The 21,615-nt window shown below is 35.2% G+C and overlaps 1 protein-coding gene across 23 annotated transcripts in view; it reads right to left on the bottom strand.

Annotated features, from left to right (window-relative positions):
- Positions 1-21,615, bottom strand: part of TJP1 (tight junction protein 1) — a 236,065-nt gene that overhangs the window by 27,647 nt on the left and 186,803 nt on the right. For all 23 annotated transcript variants that reach the window (XM_070571641.1, XM_070571543.1, XM_070571546.1 and 20 more), the window contains 6 exons: positions 21,457-21,604; positions 7,955-8,094; positions 7,041-7,146; positions 4,192-4,342; positions 1,711-1,819; positions 283-502 (listed from right to left, as the gene is read on the bottom strand). In XM_070571641.1, coding sequence (XP_070427742.1) covers positions 283-502; positions 1,711-1,819; positions 4,192-4,342; positions 7,041-7,146; positions 7,955-8,094; positions 21,457-21,604 — 874 coding nt within the window. The remainder of the gene's footprint in view (positions 1-282; positions 503-1,710; positions 1,820-4,191; positions 4,343-7,040; positions 7,147-7,954; positions 8,095-21,456; positions 21,605-21,615) is intronic.

The raw sequence follows: 21,615 nt of genomic DNA, 5'->3' as shown, positions 1-21,615 counted from the left end.
TGAAAATGAAAAGATTAAGAAAAAGTAAAATAAAATAAGAGTATTTAAAAAACAAAATAAAAAAAGACCCATAATGAAACAAAATGTCAAAATACTGGATAGACCTTCACATGCAGTTTAAATCTTAAGGGTTAAACTAAAATAAAAGAGTTTGCACAACTAAGTCAATTACAGATATGGTTAATACAATGAAAACTAATTCTTTATGTAGCCAAAATTTCCCAGTGGGATTGAAATTTGCCATCATTTAATTTGTGCTGAGAAGTATCCAAACATTCATACCTGTTCTTATTAGGGATGATGCCTCGTTCTACCTCCTTATGATTTTTACCAATTCGAATAGCCAACCAGGAGCCTAGTTTTCCATTGTACAATGTATCCACGACACGGAACACCTCTCCTTTGTTAAAACTAAGTCCGTAGGGAGATTCTTTTTCATATTCAAAATGAGTTCTAATATAGAAAGAATCTCCTACATCTGATTCTACGATACGACGATAAACTAAAAGGAATCAAAACAAAAACATTATCAATGGCTAGTGGAATAAAGGAACTAATCTGAAGGCAATACATTATGTAAAGATGCACTGATAATATTAACAATAACAAAAACAACAGTATCCAACAAATGTCGAATCCCTACTATGTATCAGGTACTGTATTAAGTATTTTGTCTCATGTACATCACTATTACCTCATGAAATGGGAACTCTTAGTATCTCCATCTTGCAGATGAGGACACTGGTGCAGAAACAGATAAAGAAAGCAACTTGTCTAAAGCCACATACATGCTTTCTATTTAAATCACCTAATTTAATTTCACTGCAAATACTATAAATATTCCCATTTTCTAAATGTGTGGTTCTCAAATGAGAGCAATGTTGCTCCCCTAGAGGATATCTGAAAATATCTGGAGACATTTTTCTTTTTTTTGATGAAGAAGATTTTGCCCTGAGCTAACATCTGTTGCCAATCTTTCTCTATTTTGTATGTGAGCCACCATCACAGCATGGCCACTGATAGGTGAGTGGTGTAGGTCTGTGCCTGGGCACCAAACCCAGGCAGCCGAAGTGGAGCATGCCAAACTTAACCACTAGGCCACTGGGGCTGGCCCCTGGAGACACTTTTGATTGTTGCAATTGTGTGTGTTGGAGGAGGGTGTGTGTGCTACTGGCGTCTAGTGAGTAGAGGCCAGGATGCTTCTAAACATCCTACAATGCACAGGTCAGCCCCTACAACAAAGAATTATTTGGCCCAAAACATCAATGGTGCTGCAGCTGAGAAGCCATGTTCTAAATGAAAAGTCTATCTGCTTAACCACAGAGAAAATTAGGCATTCTCTTGAATTAATGCAAATAAACATGAGAGTATATTGCTTAGGTAACATTAGTACAAAATTCAGAAGCTGCTTGTATATACTTCTGTGTGGTTCTGATGGCTAATAAACAACTAGGATTTTTCTACGCCTTATAAAGGGTTGGATGGCATTCTACTTAAATTAGAGTGTCATAAAGTTAGGCTTACTGTTCTGTGCTAATGAGCACAGTGTAAGATTGTGAACCCTTAAATGACTTAAACTCCCTCTGAGATTAACAAATTCATTTTTCACTCAACTTTGAGTGATTTATTTACAAAAGTGAAATTAAAATCCCTATTTAAGTCCTCAAACTTCAACAGGTTTATTTTCTCCATTTTCTGACAGTATCTCACCATCCTTCTTCTTCTGAGCCAATATGGTCACTTCTTCTCCTTTAGGGAGGTCAAGCAGGAAAAGGACAGCTTCTTCTCTTATGATGTTTGTGAAATCTACATTGTTTACCTGGTTAAAATACATTTCACAAATTACTCTTGGTCATACTTTAAGATTATAAAAATATTTATCTACACAGGAAACATTCTCAGAGTTGACCTAATTTGAAAATACCACACCTTTAAGAGGGAAGAAATTTATTTTACTTTGGAGAAAATATATTCTAATTTAAAACAAGCAGAAACCAAGTAAAGGGAGTGAAGGTATAAATTCACTTACAGACTATTCACAGAGTAACCTGACATTAAAGATCATCCACTGCAAAATCTAACCAATTTTGAGCAAAAAAGACAACTTCCAATTCAAAATATCTATTATTGCAAAATCTCTAGCTTTAAATTTTTAAGTTCTAAGTTCTGTGAATGCAACCTGAAACTAATGTATGTCAATTATACCTCAGTAAAAAATTTTTTTTTTTTTAATTCTGTGAAGGTGCAGTAGAGCCGTACTTTTTACTAGTCTCTGAAAAAGAAATCAAAAGGAAACAGGATTAAAAAGAAACAGTGCATACACTGTGGCATCTCTGTAAGAGCATCCGTATGATGTAGGCTCAATGTCTGCCAAGTCAATATTTACTTATATTAGAAGTTCTTTAAGGACCAAAATAAAACTTATTAAAAAGTCACCACAGTGACTATGCAGGATTACAGGTAGATTATCTTCTCAACTTCTGGAGATTTTTCACATTAAAAAAAAATCAACATACACTACTTTTTTGCTACAAAATAAAAATAAACTATTAAGAAATATTTTTAAAATGATGTATGCCCTGATTACTTCAAATAGGATATGAGATCGTAATAGATAGGTCTGTTTAATTTCTCTAGTACAGTGAAATTATACAATGTTGTATGTGAGAACAATGTAAATATCATCAGAAGCAATCACAATATAATGTCAGGTGGAAATCAGTAAGGCAGAGATGATGCCTTGACTTTTTGACATGCTAAGTTTGAAGGGAAAGGAGGAGGATGAAAATGGACACAGGCAGCCAGCACAGTGTGAGGGAACACGGGAAAAAGCTTAGAGTGAAAAGATTCTGACTGTGGGCTGCTATCTTGAGTGACCAAACCACAGATGGACACTACAAAGCAAGAGGGAAGCAGGGAGCTACTGACACTCCCCAAGTTTTAGAAGAATTATTAAAGAGGGTAGGAAAAAAATTAAAAAGATTAGAGGGGTACCAGAATGGCAGTGTTACAGAATCCAAGCAATAAAGTACTACAAGAAGGATTACTTAAGATAGTCAAAACACTGCTAAGAAATAAAGGAAAATGAGGGCTGGGGATGACATTAGTCAATGATGGCTTACGAAAATTCAGATTCAGTGGTGGTTAAGGTGGAGGCCAGACTATAAAACTTTATGACAGCAACGAATGAAAAGAAAGGAGGGAAGGGACTCAACAATATCTTCAACAAAAGGAGAGAAGTAAGACAGTGGAGGATAGATAAAGAGCCAGAGGAGAAGGAAAGAGAAAAATGTGAACAAAGCAACAAGCTTCTGGAGCAGCAGACTGAATCCAGGACATGGGCAGGAGATAGCCTAAACGCAGGAAGAGAACAGAAAAGAGGTGGAAATGACAATTTGAGGTGGCGAGGTAGAGCAAAAAAAGAAACTCACATTTGATAGATTTGATTTTCTGATTTAAATGGGACGTAATTATCTACCAGACAGTTTGAATATTTTAAGAGAAGAGGAGAGAGAAAGATGGTACTACATTACTAGGCATCATTGCTTATGGAAGAGAAAGGAAAAAAAAAACAACAAAAGAAGAAAGACTTTATCGGTAGACTGCATCTAAACTGGGCTTTCTTGACTCTTGTAACAGGTCCTCTCTCTTATGGGGTATAAAGCTTCAGAGCAAGGGCAGCGTAGGTATGTGCCTCATGTACATCTCAACTCCTTGCCCCTGAGCCATCATCTGGAGTAAACAAGGTCCCAGAGGGCCAAGTGGACTGCTCCAAGGACTATTCCCATGGGAGAGGAACATGTGATGTTGCCCTGCTGGCAAGTTGTGGCCCATGGCAGAGTCTTGCCAGCCTGAATGTTTAGTTGAACTTAAAAAGACTACCTGGTGGATATTACAGGGATCTAAAACTTTTGTTTTTTGTAGATTCTATGAATAGCAGAGATTAAAATGAAATCAGAGCATCACACTGTGTAGTCACACATAACATAACAGTAAACAAGAGCAAACGCAGGAAAGGGAAGTGACAAGTCCAGCATAACCAAAACCTGCTGGATTCTTAATCTGAATGTTTAATGGGTTCAAGAGACTGGGATATAGATCACGACCTATAATATTAGGCTTGCTGTGTTTGATGCCTTTTTCTAGACATCTAAGTACTTTCAAACCCACATTTCTGATATACTGACATACCCTGAGAATTTGATCACCCTCTTCTAAGCCTTCTTTGGCTGCGGGGCTATCTTCTAGAACGCCAGCTACAAATATTCCGACATCATTTCCACCAGCCAGGCGCAAACCCACACTATCTCCTTTTCTGAATTTTACCAATTTCATGCTGGGCCTGTTAAAACAAGTATTTCATTTGAAACAGTTAAGAGAAGCCTGAAAAGTTATAGCAAACAGTTACAATGAAAACCATATTCAGAATGAAATAAAGGACCATTATCTCTGAAATATCCTCCATACCATCTAGTGAATAAAATTTAGTATTAGAATTTCAAATCAGATTTAATAGCACTTTATTTTTCTGATTAACAAAAGTTCTAAAATATCTGAATTTAATATGGTAGTACTGCTTTACATACCAACTTAAAAAATTATAAAAACAATGTTTACCCAATTCTCAGAGTCTTGGATATATATGGTACATTCCCTATGGCTAAAAAGAAATCTTCCATTTTTTCCCACCTCAATTCGTACCATATCATCTGTACTGAATAATGGAGAAGTATTGTTTTTTAGAGGTAGAAATTGAAGCATAGATTGACAAACTTTTCTAATACCAGGGAGTCAAAATCAGGGTCCAAGCACTGTGATCTCTACATCCAATAGAAGTGGTTTTTAAACTTTGCAGCTGATGAACTCTTTCAGTAGTTCATACAAATCACTTACTCTGCAGCCCTTCTGAATTTTAAATAAAAATCTTATCATCATTCAGCCTTTCTGGAGTAGCCTCATATTCAATCTCTGCCCCTTTCTTGCTAGAGAGAGAATGGGAAAGAATTAATGTATGTACATCCTTCTATAATCTGTCTAGTGTCAAAACCTTGTGATATTAAAACAAATACTGAAGGATGCCTTAGATGAATGGCTAGGTAAAAACAGATCATAATTACAAATTACCCTTTAGGGTAATTAACTACAAGTTACACACATAATTACAAATTATCCTTCTCGGTTTCCATAACTATCCCACATTTCAAGCCAAGTAGACACACAATTCTTCTACCTATCCTGACATGAAGTGTAGAAAAAGTCCCTTTCCTCTTAATTCACTAAGTAACAATGAGCAAATTATTAAAAACTAACTAAAGGACACAAATCAAATAAATGAATGAATGAGTTGAGGAAAGAGAAATGTCTACTCCTTTTAAACCAACTAATGACCACCTTAGCTTTTGATATGGTTTCCTCATCTGGAACTAACATTAGCTAAACACAAATATAAGAGCCTGTAGGTTAGATGAGGTCATTCACTGCCAGGGTTCGTGGCCTCCTTGGTCCCTCCCTGAAACTATTTATCAGTTTTATCACGGAGGGTGTGAGTGTCTTGGTTGTGGTGGCATCCTACTTTTCCAGTTGAGTCAAGAGCCTTCACGCAGACTCCTCTCCCAACCCAACTGTATAGAGAGCTCTTAAACATTTCCTCAAAGTCCTGAAGACTCCATGTCCCTGGAAGTCCTCTTCTAACAATGACCAATGTAGTGTGCCTCAAAAAGTAAAAATAGTTGATTGTAGTCTGTGTCCTTTAGCAAAACTTGCCTTTTTAAAACCACTTTTCCAGGACAGGTTTAGGCCCAATCGCACTGTCATGTGCCCTTGATGCCTGATGTTTTATACTCTGCCCTACTTACATTATATCAACTACTTGCAATGGTAAAAAGAAGACTTTCACTAACTACTTCTGCCTCAAATCCCATTCACTGGATTTGAATTGAATAACCAAACCTTTCCCGGTTCAGCTACAAATCCTGCCCACATCCGCAATCCTCTTTGGTGTCTGTTCTTCAGGGCTCTCCCAGAGAAATACGTCTCTGGAATTTAACCCTTAAAGTTTCTTAAACCTTAAAGAGTTATAAAAGCTTTCAAGTAATTATTATGAAAGGAAAAAGAAGGGGACTATTCCTTTACAATTTATAAAATTTTGAATGATCAGTTACCTAGTATTAAAAATATGTGATTTTAAACTTGTGTGATACTCATCTATTTCAAGAGGTATTTCTCTCTACCTAGCTGGCTCTTGTGGTAAACCAACTTAACAGAAAAAACAGATGAGAGCAGGGGTCTGGCTCTAACTCACTTCAAGAAATTTGGTAATTTTCAATTACTTCATATTCCTTTTACCACAGAGGGAACAAAAGACTAATTTGATGACCATGATGGTTTGAAATCTGGTTATAAAATTTACATCTTAATCCCATCAAGTACAAATATAAAGCGTAATAAAAGGCGTGAAATATCAAAAACCACCTTTGAGTTGCTAACTAATCCAGAACAGGTTCTCAACCAGGGGCGATTTTGCTTCCGGGAAACATTTGGCAATGTCTGGAAACATTTTTGGTTATCACAACTAGGGGGTGCTACTGGCAGCTAGTGGCCAAGGATGCTGCTAAACATGCCACAATGAGGACAGTCTACCATGATAAACAATTATCTGGCCCAAAGGTCAATAGTACTGAAATGGAGAAACGCTGATTTTTTTTCTTTTTTTTTTTTACACTGGGGCATTAGAAAGCTTGTGAAAATTCTGATGTCTAAATAGAAAACCATTTTTTAATTTTGTAATTCCTGACCTAAAAACTAGGTAGGAGACAGTGGTGAGAAAGAAGTAAACATCCAAAAAGTTTCTTGGTTGTTCTCTAATCTCAAACTGATTCTATCATATAAATAATTAAAAACAAAACAATCCCTAATCATAGCATTAAGTGGTAATATACTACTTTAAAAAGTATATGCAATATAATTTGCAATTGAATTCTCACTTTAAATAATACTTCATCATGAATAGAGAAGACAACACAAGTTTAAAATTGTATTACCGAAGGATCCCATCTTCATGAGTTGAATTAGGTAGGACACCATCAGATGGACTGACAGGTAAATCCACATCTGGTTGTCCAACTTGAGCATATACAGGCTTTGGTTCTAAAAGAAAGAAAATTTAAAAATCGCGCAAGAGTTATTTTATAAAAAGATGGAATAATGATGTACGCAACCAGTGAAAATAACCAAACAATAAAAAGTCTGTTAAAATATATACAAAATTCATCAGTAAAAATATAAGTTCAAAGAACCAGATAAAGAACATATATATTATATATATTAGAGTTTACAGTTATAAATGCTATCTTTTTTTTTTTTTGAGGAAGATTAGCCCTGGGCTAACTACTGCCAATTCTCCTCTTTTTGCTGAGGAAGACTGGCCCTGAGCTATTTATAAAATTTATAATATTTTATAAATTTTATAATATTTATAACATCCATGCCCATCTTCCTCTACTTTATATGTGGGATGACTACCACAGTGTGGCTTTTGCCAAGCGGTGCCATGTCCGCACCCAGGATCCAAACCGGTGAACCCTGGGCTGCCAAGAAGCAGAATGTGCAAACTTAACCACTGCGCTGCTGGGCCGGCCCCTAACATTTCTCTTTAATGAGCAGTGCTAGATAAGAACTTTACTCACTGTGAGTAGCTGTTAACCATGAATAATTTCTATCTAGAAAATTAGAAAAAAAATTCATGAATGCCTACCGATCCATGTCAATCTTCCACTTACGAGGCAACAGCTGGAAGTCAAATACAAAAAAATTCACAAGAAAATGCTGGTGGTAGCAGTAGTAGTAGTAATAATAATAATAACAATAAGTGTATCTTTAAGTTTTCTGTAAACCCTGACAATTACTTCAGTCTGATTGCAAATGTTTTCTGAACTGAGTATTTTGCTAGGCTTACCTGGAAGAGTCGGGGCTTGTTTCTCATTTCTTTCAACTATAACTTCTTCCACTGTTTTAGGTGTATGATCATCTGCATGCTTTACGGGAGTTGAGATGGCCCCAGGTTTAGAAATTCTCTCTTCTTCTCTGCTCCGGAGACTATATATTAGTAAAACAAAAAATTATGAGCATGAAGATGATTGTGAAAATTACTTGTAACAAAACAGCACAAGACTAGCCAAGACAACTTCAAAAAAGAACGACAAGGGACTTGCTCTAACAGTTATCAAAATATCATAAAACCCTAGTAATTAAAACTAGAATAGTACTTCCAGAGAAACAGAAAAAATACATCAATATAAGAAAACAGAAAATGAAGAAATATATGTACAGTAGTAAAGTTTATCTATGGAAGTGGTAGTACAAAAGTGCTGGAAAAGAACATCCTGTTTAAAAAATGGGGCTGGGACAATTATCCACAAATTCAGAAAACTTAGATCTCTATGCATATCAATGACAAAAATATAAACTTGATTCTGGATGGAATGGAGTCCTAAACACAAAGTATTTTTTAAAAGTCTGTATCATTGAAAAAAGAGAAGAACTTTTAAAGTAAGACTCAATGCACAAAAGCCATAAGCTAGCAACAAAAGTGATTACATAAAAAGTTAAAAGGCTTGCAAATAATTAGAAAAAATATATGTATTGCGTTGAACCAAATGAAATGGGATTTTTTAAAATTCAAACAGCTGAATATTAGGAATTTCATATAGTTTGACGTGACATACGTAAAAAATATTAAGACCATATATTGACCTAATAACATACATAAGTAAGAATTTGATATTTAGAACATATAAAGAACTATAAATCAGTTTAAAAGAGACAACTCAAGAGAAAAATGAACAAATACTAGGAAGAAGGGTTCACCAAAAAGGATATACAAATAGACAATAAACATGAAAACACATTTGACCTCACCAGTAACTAGGGAAATGAAAATTAAAAGAACTAGAAATCATCTTATCATTCTTGAGAACTTTCACATGATAACCTCAACTGTAGGGAGGAATATGGAGAAACACACTCATCATGGATGGTAAAAATAAGTGTAAATAAGTACAACTATTTGCGAGCAAAATGAGAGTTATTTATCGGGGGAAAAAAAGCAAATATGCAATAACCTGTAATTTCACTTCTAGGTTTATCCTAGAAAAATACATATATTTTCAAGAAGACAGTTGTAAAAATATTCTGATATCATTTTTAATAGCAACAAAAAAATTAAAACTAAATGTCCATCAATAGTTTCCCCAGAAAAATATAAATGAAAGTTGAATCAAGACAATACACTTTTAACAAAAGAGACCAATAAATATACTTCAAATAAAAAGATAAATCAAGATCCACCATTTAAAAAGGTACAGAAGGTTTTACATCTGAGTTCTCCCAACCTCTGAAAAACAAAATAATTCCTGTTTCTTCAATTATAAAGAAAGGTCCCTAAGTCAATTTTTAAAAACTTTTTATTATGGAAAATTCCAAACACACATAACACCACTGAGAATAGTATCATAAAAATCTTATAGGAAGATGGGTACAGATGTTAGCTCACGGCCAGTCTTCCTCAGCAAAAAGAGGAGCATTGGTGGTTGATGTTAGCTCAGGGTTAATCTTCCTTTAAGAAACAAAAACAAAGACAAAGACAAAAACCACCTCGTGTACTCATCTTTAAAATTTTCAACATTCTGTTGACCAGCAATTAAATCTGAGGCCTGAGAATCTTAACATTCAAACCTTCACAATGATTGTACAAAAAAAGAAAACAACAGATATTTTAAATTATGAATGGGAGGAAAAAATTCTACATAAAATACTAGCTAAGGGAATTATACAATGACTACAGCACAGTTATTTCAATCAAGAGTGCATGGCTGGTTAAACATTAGGAATCTATCACATAATTCATTATTACATCCAAATATTACAGGAAAAAAATGTTAATATCAAATAGGCATGTGAAAAAATTCAACAGCCATTATAATGAAAACCATAAATAAAGCAAAGATCCAGGCAGTACCATTAATTATGAGACTATTTTCCAAAACGAAGAGCTAACATCATATTAAATAGTGAAGGGCTGAATGTATTTACACCAAAATCAGTAAATACCACAGTGACACCTGCCAACTGTTTTGAAGACTCAGATGATATAATCATGAGATAATGAGTTTGAAATATTGGGAAAAAAATTTAGTGAGTATAAAAGAATACTAAAAAACTATTTGAAAAACTATTTGAATTAAGAGAATAATTATAAATACAATAAAAAATCAGCAGATCTTTACCAATATCTCAACAATCAGACGGAAATGAAAAGGAAAAGGAAAAAATATGCCAGCAACAAGAGCATTAAAAATTATAAAAATCCTAGAGAAAATCTGTACAATCTTAGACTGGAGGACATCTCCCTAAATAAGCATGATAAAAATTCAGAAGCCCTAAAGGAAAGAGAGAAATACTTCACTAGATTAAAAATGTTTAATTGCATAGGAAAAGATATTATGAAGACTTATATTTGCAGCACACTTGCCAAAAGAGCTACTAACAACTGATGAAAATATGAAAAAGAACAACCCAAAAGAAAAATGAGCAACAGAAATGAACCAGGCAATTTACTGAGGAAGCAATCCAATGGTCAATAATCTCATGAAAAGATGCTCAGCTCCAATCTGGCAGTGTCCATGAAAATTTTAAAATATCACCAAGACATTCTTTACTTTAGGAATAAAAAGAGCCAGTACATGAAATCATAAAGATGCTACACAACATCACTTGCACAGGCAAAGCCCTAGAAACAGACTTTCCATAATACGTAGAGTTTCTCATCAAAACAGTAAGCCGGAAGGATGTTGTTAAGTGAAATTAGCTAGCTGGGAAATAATGAGCAGAGCCTGACCTTTTTTCATTATTAAAACACACACACACAAACTCCACATATGATGCTAAACGTTTGTACAAGTAGGGAGAACGGTTTAATCCAAGAGGAGTGCGAAGTGGGGAGAGGTGGAGTTGATGGATTTGACCTATTTCACTTGTTCTAATAAGCATACATTGCTTTTATAATTAAAGATAAAAACTGAAATATTAAAATAAGTTACAATGAAATAGCTATATGTAGAGACAAGAGAATAACTTTAAAACAAAAGGTGAAGAAGCACAAACTGAAGAATATATATGGTGTGACACCACTGAGGTATTAAAAAATTCTCTCTCTATATTTAAACACACACACGCGCACGTACATGACCGCATGTAGAAAGACTTAGACGGATACAACTAAACAGGCAACAGTTGTTCACGCTGGAGGGAGAAGGAGACAAAACAGCAACCGAGAGGAATTTTAGATCTATTCCTATTACTTCAATTTTTATAACAAGAAAATATTTACATATTACTTACAAAGTAAAGACTGAAATATGTACATATATTTTTAATAACATACTTTTTTTTAGGTATGCTTTTTTTTTTGGTGAGGAAGACTGGCCCTGATCTAACATCTGTTGCCAATCTTCCTCTTTTGTTCCCCTCCCCAAAGCCCCAGTACATAGTTGTATATCCTAGTTATAAGTCATTCTAGTTCTTCTATGTGGGACGCCGCCACAGCATGGGTTGATGAGTGGTCCATAGGTCTGCAACAAGGATCCAAACTGGCGAACCCTAGGCCGCCAAAGTGGAGCAGGTGAACTTAACTACCTGGCCACGGGGCTGGCCTCTGAAATGTTCTAAAAAACTGTGAAATAGTGTTCATTTTAAAACAATAATGAACGTTGTTTTAAAATAGAATTAAATCTAACTTTAAACAAAGAATTTGGTTCTATTAATACATATTAGTAGCAGTCTCTACCAGGAAGAAGTTTCTTTCTTGTTATTCTCCTGAAAGAACACAACGTAGACACTTTCCAAAGTTTCTGTTTTCATACTCATTTATTCTGTGTACTCTAGTTTTAAATTATAGATATTAAATGAGCTCCATCTAAGTAAAACAGTCTTTTAGAAAAAACTATACAAACCAAAAGATTTTCTAGTTTAAACCAGAGTGAGCTACTTTTAAAACATGAAAGGTCAAAAGTTTTCTCCACTGCTTATGTAAAAAAATCTCATATACAATTAGTCCAAGAATAAATACAATTAAGCTTTATCCCCAAACTGTTCTAGGCACCTCAGAATATAAAGAGCAATAGAAAATAGTAAATTCTCCCTCCATTCTTTGCATTAAAAAATGCAAATAATATAAATATGAACATTTTAAAGAAAGAGAATGAAATTAAAGTACTACGTAATTTTACTAGTTCTATAGAGTTCTGTTGTTCTGCAACAAGCAGACTTTAAACTATTTGCCTAAAAAAGATCCAAAAACAAACATTTCCAACTAATTTTCTTCTTTCAACTTAAAAAAAACTTTCTAAATTTAAAATGTGACTAACTGACATTAATAACTACCATCTCGATAACTCAGAATGAATTACAATATATTAATTTGAATGTCCTCCCCAATGATAACCAATAAATTGTTATTTGTTGTACAATAGGGCTCTTGTTCTGTTTATCACGCAAAATTCCTGCTAGTATTTTCATCTTTGGCTAATTTTCGTATCATGTTGTCTAGCACCTTTTTTCCCTGTAATATAATTATTATGACAACATTTCAGATGGATGGAACTCACATTATCCTATTAAATTTTTCATACAATTAATATTTGAAAATCATGGTCTTTTTTGTGCATTTCTGTTATCTACCAAAAGATGGAGGCATTATTCAATAATAGATGTAGATCTAGAGCAGTGCTAGCAAAATGATGAAGCAAGTCACTTATGCAGTTTAAAACTTTCTAGAATCCATTTTAAATAAAATTAGGTAAAAATCAATGAATACATTTTACTTAATATAACCAAAATATTATTTTATTATGTAATCAATATAAATTATTAATGAGGTATTTTACATTCTGTTTTGTGTACTCAGTCATCAAAATCCAGTGTGTATTTCACACTTACAATACATCTCAATTTGGACTGGCCACATTTCAAATGCTCAATAGCCACACGTGGCTAGTGGCAATGAGTTACATTATAAACCAAAATGATCAACTTTTCCAAACATAGTTCTATTATGAGCAAATGTGACCTTTAAGTTCACTGCAAGACAAAAACAAAATTTAGACACACAGAATTAGTCTACAATCAGTGAAATTATAATCAGTCTACAATTATTGAAAGAAACGGTGAGGCTGTGACAAAGAAAAGAAAACACATTTTCCTCAAATTCTTCTTAAATACTTCTACCTTAATGGCTCTCAAATAATATTTAAGCTTTATAAAAAAATAATTGTTGCTATTATGAGGAAAGTCAACTTTATACGAAAACCACCTTTGTCCAGATTCACACTCATGTTTGAGTCTGCCATACTGTGGCTCCTAGCAGTCTCCATGGAAACTTCAGGCATTCTAGGGGCCCTCAGGACCCTCTTAAGGGCACTTTTGGTTTTTCCCTGGAGGCTAAAGAGACAGGTTTTGTTTTCTGGATTTTTCACTTGTACCTATCAATTTAATGGTAATGATCCATTTATCTAGAGACTTTGGGCTGGTTAGAAGCTCCATGCAAGACAGTTGTTAGACAAAGACGTAGTGGAACAGTGTCTCTGAAGAAAGTTTTACAGTTCACGTAAATGGACTCACTGTAAACAGAGCCGCCTTTAAGTCTTATTCACTCAACTGTGTAAAACAGGGTAGCAGGATAACATACACTGTCAGATCAACAAGGAGTAAGAGATTGTTTTAAGAAAAAAAATTCAGGTGTAAAATCCCAACTGTTTGAGGCTATTAGTGTGGGAAGGTGGCAGGCAACTTGGTCAGCAGAGGGACCTGGAAGGACACTGCAGGAGGCTCTCCTTCCTGGTTCTGGTGTCTTCCCTCACCAAGCTCCTGCGGCACAGAGCAGTCAAAAGCACTCAGTGTCAGCAGCTTTCCCCAGTGACACTCTACGATGGTTTTACAGTACATTGTCTCTGACGAGACACCTCCCCATGAATGGCTTTCCCAAGCACCTTAGAGGGCAAATTTCCTGCAAGTTCAGCTGGCGACATACCACAGCAAATTCTCTGCCATTAGGTGAGCCATGGTGTGCCCTTTCCAACAAGGCTGGCTCTCAGCCTTAGGGATGGGATGGGGAGCCTCTCCCTTTGACTTTCAACCTGAGCACCAGGGGAGTGGCTGCTCCTTACATCTGATTCTTATATTCCTAAGAGTTCTCTAATTCTTACTAGCTAATTCTCTTACTCCAATCCCACTATATTTTATCTCTTTACATTAAACTTGCCCTGTTCACGGAAACTGTGCTTTGTGTCTCCTGACTGGACACTGTCTGATAAGATACGCCAGACTGCTTATTCTTCATGGAGGTTTCTTTCTTACTTCTAGCTCTCAAACACTTTCCCAATCAAACGGTCATGGCTTATTTTAAAAAAAACCTTTTGGGGCAGGCCCTGTGGCCGAGTGGTTAAGTTTGTGCACTCCGCTTCAGTGGCCCGGGGTTTTGCTGGTTTGGATCCTGGGTGCAGACATGGTGCCGCTTGTCAGGCCACGCTGAGGCGGAGTCCCACATGCCACAACTAGAAGAACCCACAACTAAAATATACAACTATGTACTGGAGGGATTTGGGGAGAAAAAGCAGAAAAAAAAACCTGGCAACAGTTGTTAGCTCAAGTGCCAATCTTTAAAAAAAAAAAAACCACTTTTTAATATAGGAAATAAACTGAGGCTGATCAATCACCCTGCTAAAAACATCCTTTTATAATGCCAACTTCCTGTTACAGACTACTCATCCTACAAAAACCAATTTATGCTGTCTTTTCGGAAACTCATTTACTACATAAAGGTAGGCAAGACCTACATAGATAAGGATGAAAACAAAAACTAAGTACTAATTAATCCCTTTAAAAGCTATTGGGCCATCTCAGCCACAATTAACAATAAAGATATGCTTAGAAGCTAACTTAACCATACTCCAAAGTTCTTCCCCACCGACAGAAGAGTTCAACATCAGGCTCTCATTCATGAGAAAGAAAAACTAAAGGTACACTTAAGTCTGACTACTCAGAATATTACAACCATTGTTAATCTTCTAAATTTTATATGGAAATGAATAGATAATTACCCATTGCAGTTCCTCCTTGATAGCAATTAGAAAATTAAGGCTCTCTCTCTGCATGGCCCATACAGAATTCTAGGAACGAGAAAGGCAGAGAGATGTAGAGATTCTGAGCTGATACTTGGACACAGAAGTGAGGAGTTAGTTACTCACGAAGTAAGCTGAGAAGGCAGGGGGAATAATTACCTGATACCTTTACCATATTTGCAGGTTAATTTCTCACAATTTAAATTTATTCTTTACATTTTCTAGAAATATCTATGTGTATGTATGCTTTTGAAATAATCTCAGTATCTGTACTGCTTATTTTGACAAATGGGTTTCAAGCTTATTTTGTACAGAGCTTTTCATCTTACATGATCACTTATGATGATGATGATGACTAACCCAGTCCAATCTGAATTAGAAGGAAAGATACGTTGTTCAAAAAGTATAATCTTTATAAAAATGAACAATTTTTAACAAATAAGTGAGGAAAGAGTAAAGAAGATCGTTTTTTTTACTTAAGGGATAGCATCATTACGCCTTCACTGGTGGTATAATGATTATTAGGTACTTAAGATTAATATTTAGAGTAAAACTACCTTTTGATTATGTGGTATGTTTGGCTGATTTTACAAGAAGAGACCAAGGTCACAATCCTCTGCCCATTCTTTTATTTTTTTTTCAGAGAAGGATGGCCCTGAGCTAACATCTGTTGCCAATCTTCCTTCTTTTTTTCTCCCCAAAGCCCCAATGCATGGTTGTACATCCTAGTTTTAAGTCCTTCTAAGTTCTTCTACGTGCGCTGCCGCCACAGCATGGCTACTGACAGATAAGTGGTGTGGTTCTGTACCAGGGAAATGAACCTGGGCTGCTGAAGCGGTGAGGAGCGCCAAACTTTAATCACTAGGCCATCAGGGCTGGCTCTTTGTTCATTCTTTAATAAGGTTCTTGAAAGGCAACAGAAGATTGCTCTACGTTATTTAAATCTGGAAATAAGACTCTTCATACATTTACTGCTTTTAACCATGTTAGCAAGCGGAAGAATCTGTTTTTAAATATATTTTATGTTTGATACCGTACTTGTATAAAAAATAATTCTCAGTTGATGAACTAAATAAAATTTATACTTTTACTTTTTAAATAGTAGATATAAAGTATAATATATAAGCTTGTCTTTTTATCACTAGATCCACAATCTCCTCTCGGGGTAAAATCTATCAGCGATCACTGAGCATACCATGACTACACTTGGGTTTCCACCAGCTAAAGAAATTATCAACTGTGGTCTTCTCCCAGCCTGGCACCTTACAAAGCAAAGCAAAAACTAAAACTCAGATTGGAATTTTAACCTAGTAACCTATAACTCCCAAGGACTGAAAATAACACTTGGCTCTTATTATTTACATAACAAAAATTCAGGATGGGTCATCAATATTCTACTCACTTTGAAATGCTAGACAAAGAATCTTAGCAAAAACACATTTAGTAATAATTCAAATAATAAGCGCCTTTTTTTTTGTAAAAAAAAACTTTCACATTCTCCTTAACCAAACAATTTTTCCAAAACAGAGAAAAAGATTTCTTATTCTCCTTTGCTCCTGTGATGCAGCCACTCTTGCTGTTCTTCCAACAAGTTGAGTGTGTTTCCATCTCAGGAACCGTACATGCTATGTCTCACTCTGTAACGATGTTCATCTGGCAGGCTCTTTCTTTCTCATTTCAAGATGAGGTGACCTTTCCCTGAGCATGTCATCTCATATCATCCCCTCCTCCTTCACTATCACATCACCTTCATTTTCTTTATAGCACTTAGCACTAATGGAAATTATTTTTTCATATTTCGAACTTATTTATCTGCTGTATTCACTCAGATATAAGCTCCACGATAGCAGGGATATTGCCTAGATTGTTCAGGGCATAATTTATAATCATACAGTGAGAACACATAGGTGATATCAATAAATATTTGATAAAGAAAGAATTAGGAGGATAATGTCAAAATTACTGGTAAAAAAAACTTTCAATGTTCACTGTAGAACATTCTCTGTGAGATCACCCACAACCAAATGCATTAGTCTAGTTCTAAGACACAGGAGCCATGGGAGAGAATTCATCAATTGGTTGATTAATTTCATTGAGATACTTAATCAATCATATCATTCCACCTAGCCTCTTCCATCTCTCACAGACGAATGGGAAACCAAAACAAAACAAAGATGAAGGACTTCATACTGTGTCTGAAAAAGGAAAATGCAGTCGTACCTACACCAAGTTAATTACCAACAATATCACATGCAAATCTTGTTTTGAATAAAGCACCTATTGAATTGGAGGTATTTAAACATTTTTTATTTAAGACCAAATACTAAAACCAAAGATCTGAAAACACAATCTGATTCATCAGTCAAAAGATAGTCACTTTTTAATATTTTCAAACAGTAAACGTCCAAGTGCTATATGTGGCTGTCTCAACAATAATTTTTAGCCTATTGGCAAAGTTATACGTATGACTGCTCCAGAGAGAATTAAGCAATATTTGACAGAAACTACATATACTAGGATGAAAGAATATTTATAACTCTCTAATATCAAAGAAAACAATTATGAAAGCTGACGAAAAAAGTAACATGTATAAGTAAAAAGACTAGGTCTTTAATTTAAAAGCCAAGATTTTAAAATTAAAGGTATTTAATCTAAAGTAATCTATTTTATCTGAGGTATTTAAGCAGATATATTATATGCCCTACACGCATATGTATTAGGACTTACTTGGCACTCAGAGAACAAAGTCACAAACTTAAACGCAACCCTGTATAAGGCTGATAACATATGTGGACTGTGTAAGGAAAAGGTTTCGATTCCAAATACATGAGTTTGACTTGGCTCAACATTTGGATTTAGGCTAGAAATTTCTCATCTATAAAATTCAAATTTATTATCATGTATTTGCTATATCATAAGCTATATCAATACCAACACCACTAACTTCAGAATTAGTAGACGCATTTCTCTCAGGAGAAAAAAACAATGAATAAAGAGAATACTTAAAACTTCTACAAAGTTTCAGTCTTTTGTAAACACTGCTTTCAGGTACTTCAGAAGCAACCATTTTGACAAAATAGATAATGCTAAATACAAATTAGACTTTTTTTCTGTTTTTTAAAATACATTCCCTAAAAATTAAGACAACAGCCCAGTCCTTAGATGAACTTTGTCAGTTTGTGGAATGACTGAGCATTAAGTAATACAAAATGCAAATCTCCACAATCCAATTTTTTTTTTTTTGTAATGTTCTTCTCAGAACTGTGTCCATATAATGTTTGCTCTCTAAGAAAAGAACATCATCATAGAGAGGAACCTAAGTAGGTCATGACAATAATGGAACACTTTGCAGATCTTTGCTCCCTGAAGATGAAGCCGCACTTAACCTTTTACTGCCCTTTCTCCATACCAGTAGGTCAAAGACTTGTGTCAAAAGGCCAAGAGTTTTAATCCTGGCCCCAATTTCTTGTCAACTCTCTAACAATGGACTTTATCGCAACCTCTCAGATTAAGTTTACTTGCCTACAAAACGAGGAAATCTTCTTAAAAATGGTTAAACATGAGCAGATGTGAAAGCATGGTGGAAACTCTAACTCAAGATACTACTACTACTACTCCTCCTTGCAGCTGACGTTTGTGCCAGTTATTATAACAACACATTTAATTCTCACAACTTTGTTACAAGTGACCATGCCTACTTTACAGCAAGTGGGAAAACTAAAGCACAGAAAGGTTTCAAGGTCATGCAAGTAACCAACGGCAGGCTGGGAGTCAAACCCAGGAAGTCTGGCACCGAAGCCCAAAGAAATCACGTATTTTATTGCCTCTAACAAAATGAAGATATTATTCTTCTCAGTAGATAACTGTATAAGCTAAAAATATACAAAAATATTCAGAAATCTAGGAAGAAAATTACCAAGCCAGAACTCTACACACTGAACTGAAACTTTTCCCACAGAGAGCAAGTCATTTTTGTAACACTTATTTAAACAATAGAATTTAAATAACATTTGTAAAACAAAGACATTTTTGTAAAAGCAAAATTAAATAAAAATAAAACAATATGTGGAGGTCCCATGGTGGTTTTTTATACTAGGATACTCTTGTATCTGAATTGTTTCTCACAATGCAGGCACCCTTAAATTAAAACTCCACAGTTATTTGGATTTTAACATTAACTTTAAGGGGGAAATGAAACTTTTAAGCAACTGGTAATACTTTACATCTTGCCTCTAGGAAGGTTATTGAATTTTGAGGAATTAAATTCTCAGCACTAAAATTTGGAAAGAATCTAATGATTTTTGTCTTCTGTAGTTTTAAGTACTATCTGTCCTTTAGTATAAGCTACATGTTCTAACTGCAAGTTCCTAAATCTGGTAGCACATAGAAAAGAACAGGGCCCAGGATTCTATATTTTTAAAATTTCTCTTCTAACTGGTGTTCCCCATGAGAACACTTGAGGTTCCCCAAAAAGTAAAACATCCCAATATAATAAGAAAATAGGTCACCTTTTTAAAAAACCACTTCAACTTTTAAGTTAAAGGTACAGATGGCAAGTGTTTAGCAAATCTAAACGAAAAAAAAGTGGATATCAGAAAAAACTTCCTAAGATTTAGAATTTGCCAAATGGCCAAAATTTTGAGGAATATTTCCTTTTCTTAAAAGCAGACGATCAGGGCCTGGCCTGGTGGCACAGTGGTTAAGTACGCACGTTCCACTTCAGTGGCCCAGGGTTTGCCGGATTGGATCCAGGGTGCAGACACAGCACCGCTTGGCAAGCCATGCTGTGGTAGGCGTCCCACATATAAAGTAGAGGAAGATGGGCATGGATGTTAGCTCAGGGCCAGTCTTCCTCAGCAAAAAGAAGAGGATTGGCAGTAGATGTTAGCTCAGGGCTAATCTTCCTCAAAAAAAAACAAAAGAGGAAAATCATATCCAAATTGCTTGATACCAGCATGGTTTCTAGGTGAGAGAAATGTGTTAAAATTATAGCTACTCCCCATGAATCATCCAGGGTGTTAGTTATATCACTGTGGATAAGTTGTGGCAACAATCTTTTTTCAGATAACCTATGCTGTGTCAGGAAGACTTTTAGAATTAATATATTAACCTGCAGCAGTTAAAAAGATGATCAGTTATGAGATAAACCAGTTTTGCATGTGACATATTATAATATTTCTTTTTTAAAAAATCACTACAACCTTAAAATAAAAATCAGGGTTAATATAATTTATAAATCTAAAATGTGAAATTTAGAGAAAATCAGCTTCACAAATATCTAAAAACAGCGGTGTACAATAACTGTTTCACTACAGTTTTTGACAATCTTTAAGAAAAGCTTTCTCCCAGCTGGGTACTTCTTCATTCTGTGTTTACTTCTCCCTTGCCTCTTCATCTTCCTCAGGGAATGTACTCCGTGTGGTCCAGTTATTGGCCTTCTCACCATATTGTTTCTCTTAGCAATTTTAGTGACTTCTATGGCTTGAACTAACACCTCTATGCAGATAAGTCCCAAATCACCATCCCTCATCCTAAACTGTTCAGCTCTGGACCCGAATTTTCAAGTGCCTCCAGAAGCTCTCCATATGGATTGTTGTTAAGCCATAGGTCAGCTGGTGGCCTGCAGAGCCCTGCGCATGTCCAGATACATTATGTAAATGATACACATACGTTTACATGTGCATTTTTCTCAAGATAAGGGTCATAATTTTCTTCAGATTCTCAAATGTATATGTGACCTCAAAAACAATGTAAACTCAGGGAAGTCACATACTACCGGCACACTAGAAACTTTGGCATAAACACCAGTGTATCTTTAAAAGGGAAAACAAAGTCCAGGTTAACCTGTCTAGTAAAGGCTTCTACTACAGTTAATTTTCCCAAGCAGATTTCTTAAGCTTGCAAGCATCTTCTAATGCTGTGGGTCCGCCAACTGTTTTTGTAAATAAAGTCTTACTGGAAAATAGCCATGCCTGTTCATTTACATATTATTTAAGGTTATTTTTGTGCTACAAAGACAGAGTTGAGTAGAGATAAGAGACTGTATGGCTTGTATGCCTAAAATATTTACTATTTGGCCCTTAAGAAAAAGTTTGACTGACCTCTGTTTTTCTAGAAAAGAAATACTTAAATTGATAAATAAAAACAGACCTAATCTTGAATAATCAAAAGAAAATCTTTTAGTTTTATTTGTAAGCAATACCAGGAATGTGTATCAAGCCCACATAGCTATTTTGTTTTAAACAAAACAGTTTTCTCTATTGTTTCTCAGCAATAGGATTACCTGCCATTGCTGGGCTGTTGTGGAGAGTGTCTGGAATGATCAGAAGGCTCTGACCGTTGGTCAGGAGATCGTGACCGGCTGTGGCGAGGAGGCCTGTCGTGTGATCGACCGGAATGATCTGATGCCAGTGACTGAATTTCTGAAATGTCTGTTAAATAA

This window comes from Equus przewalskii, chromosome 1, assembly GCF_037783145.1.
Source record: "Equus przewalskii isolate Varuska chromosome 1, EquPr2, whole genome shotgun sequence".
Classification (NCBI taxonomy): Eukaryota; Metazoa; Chordata; class Mammalia; order Perissodactyla; family Equidae; genus Equus; species Equus przewalskii.
The sequence above is the reverse complement of the archived record's forward strand: the minus strand, read 5'-3'. Positions and strand labels throughout refer to the sequence as shown.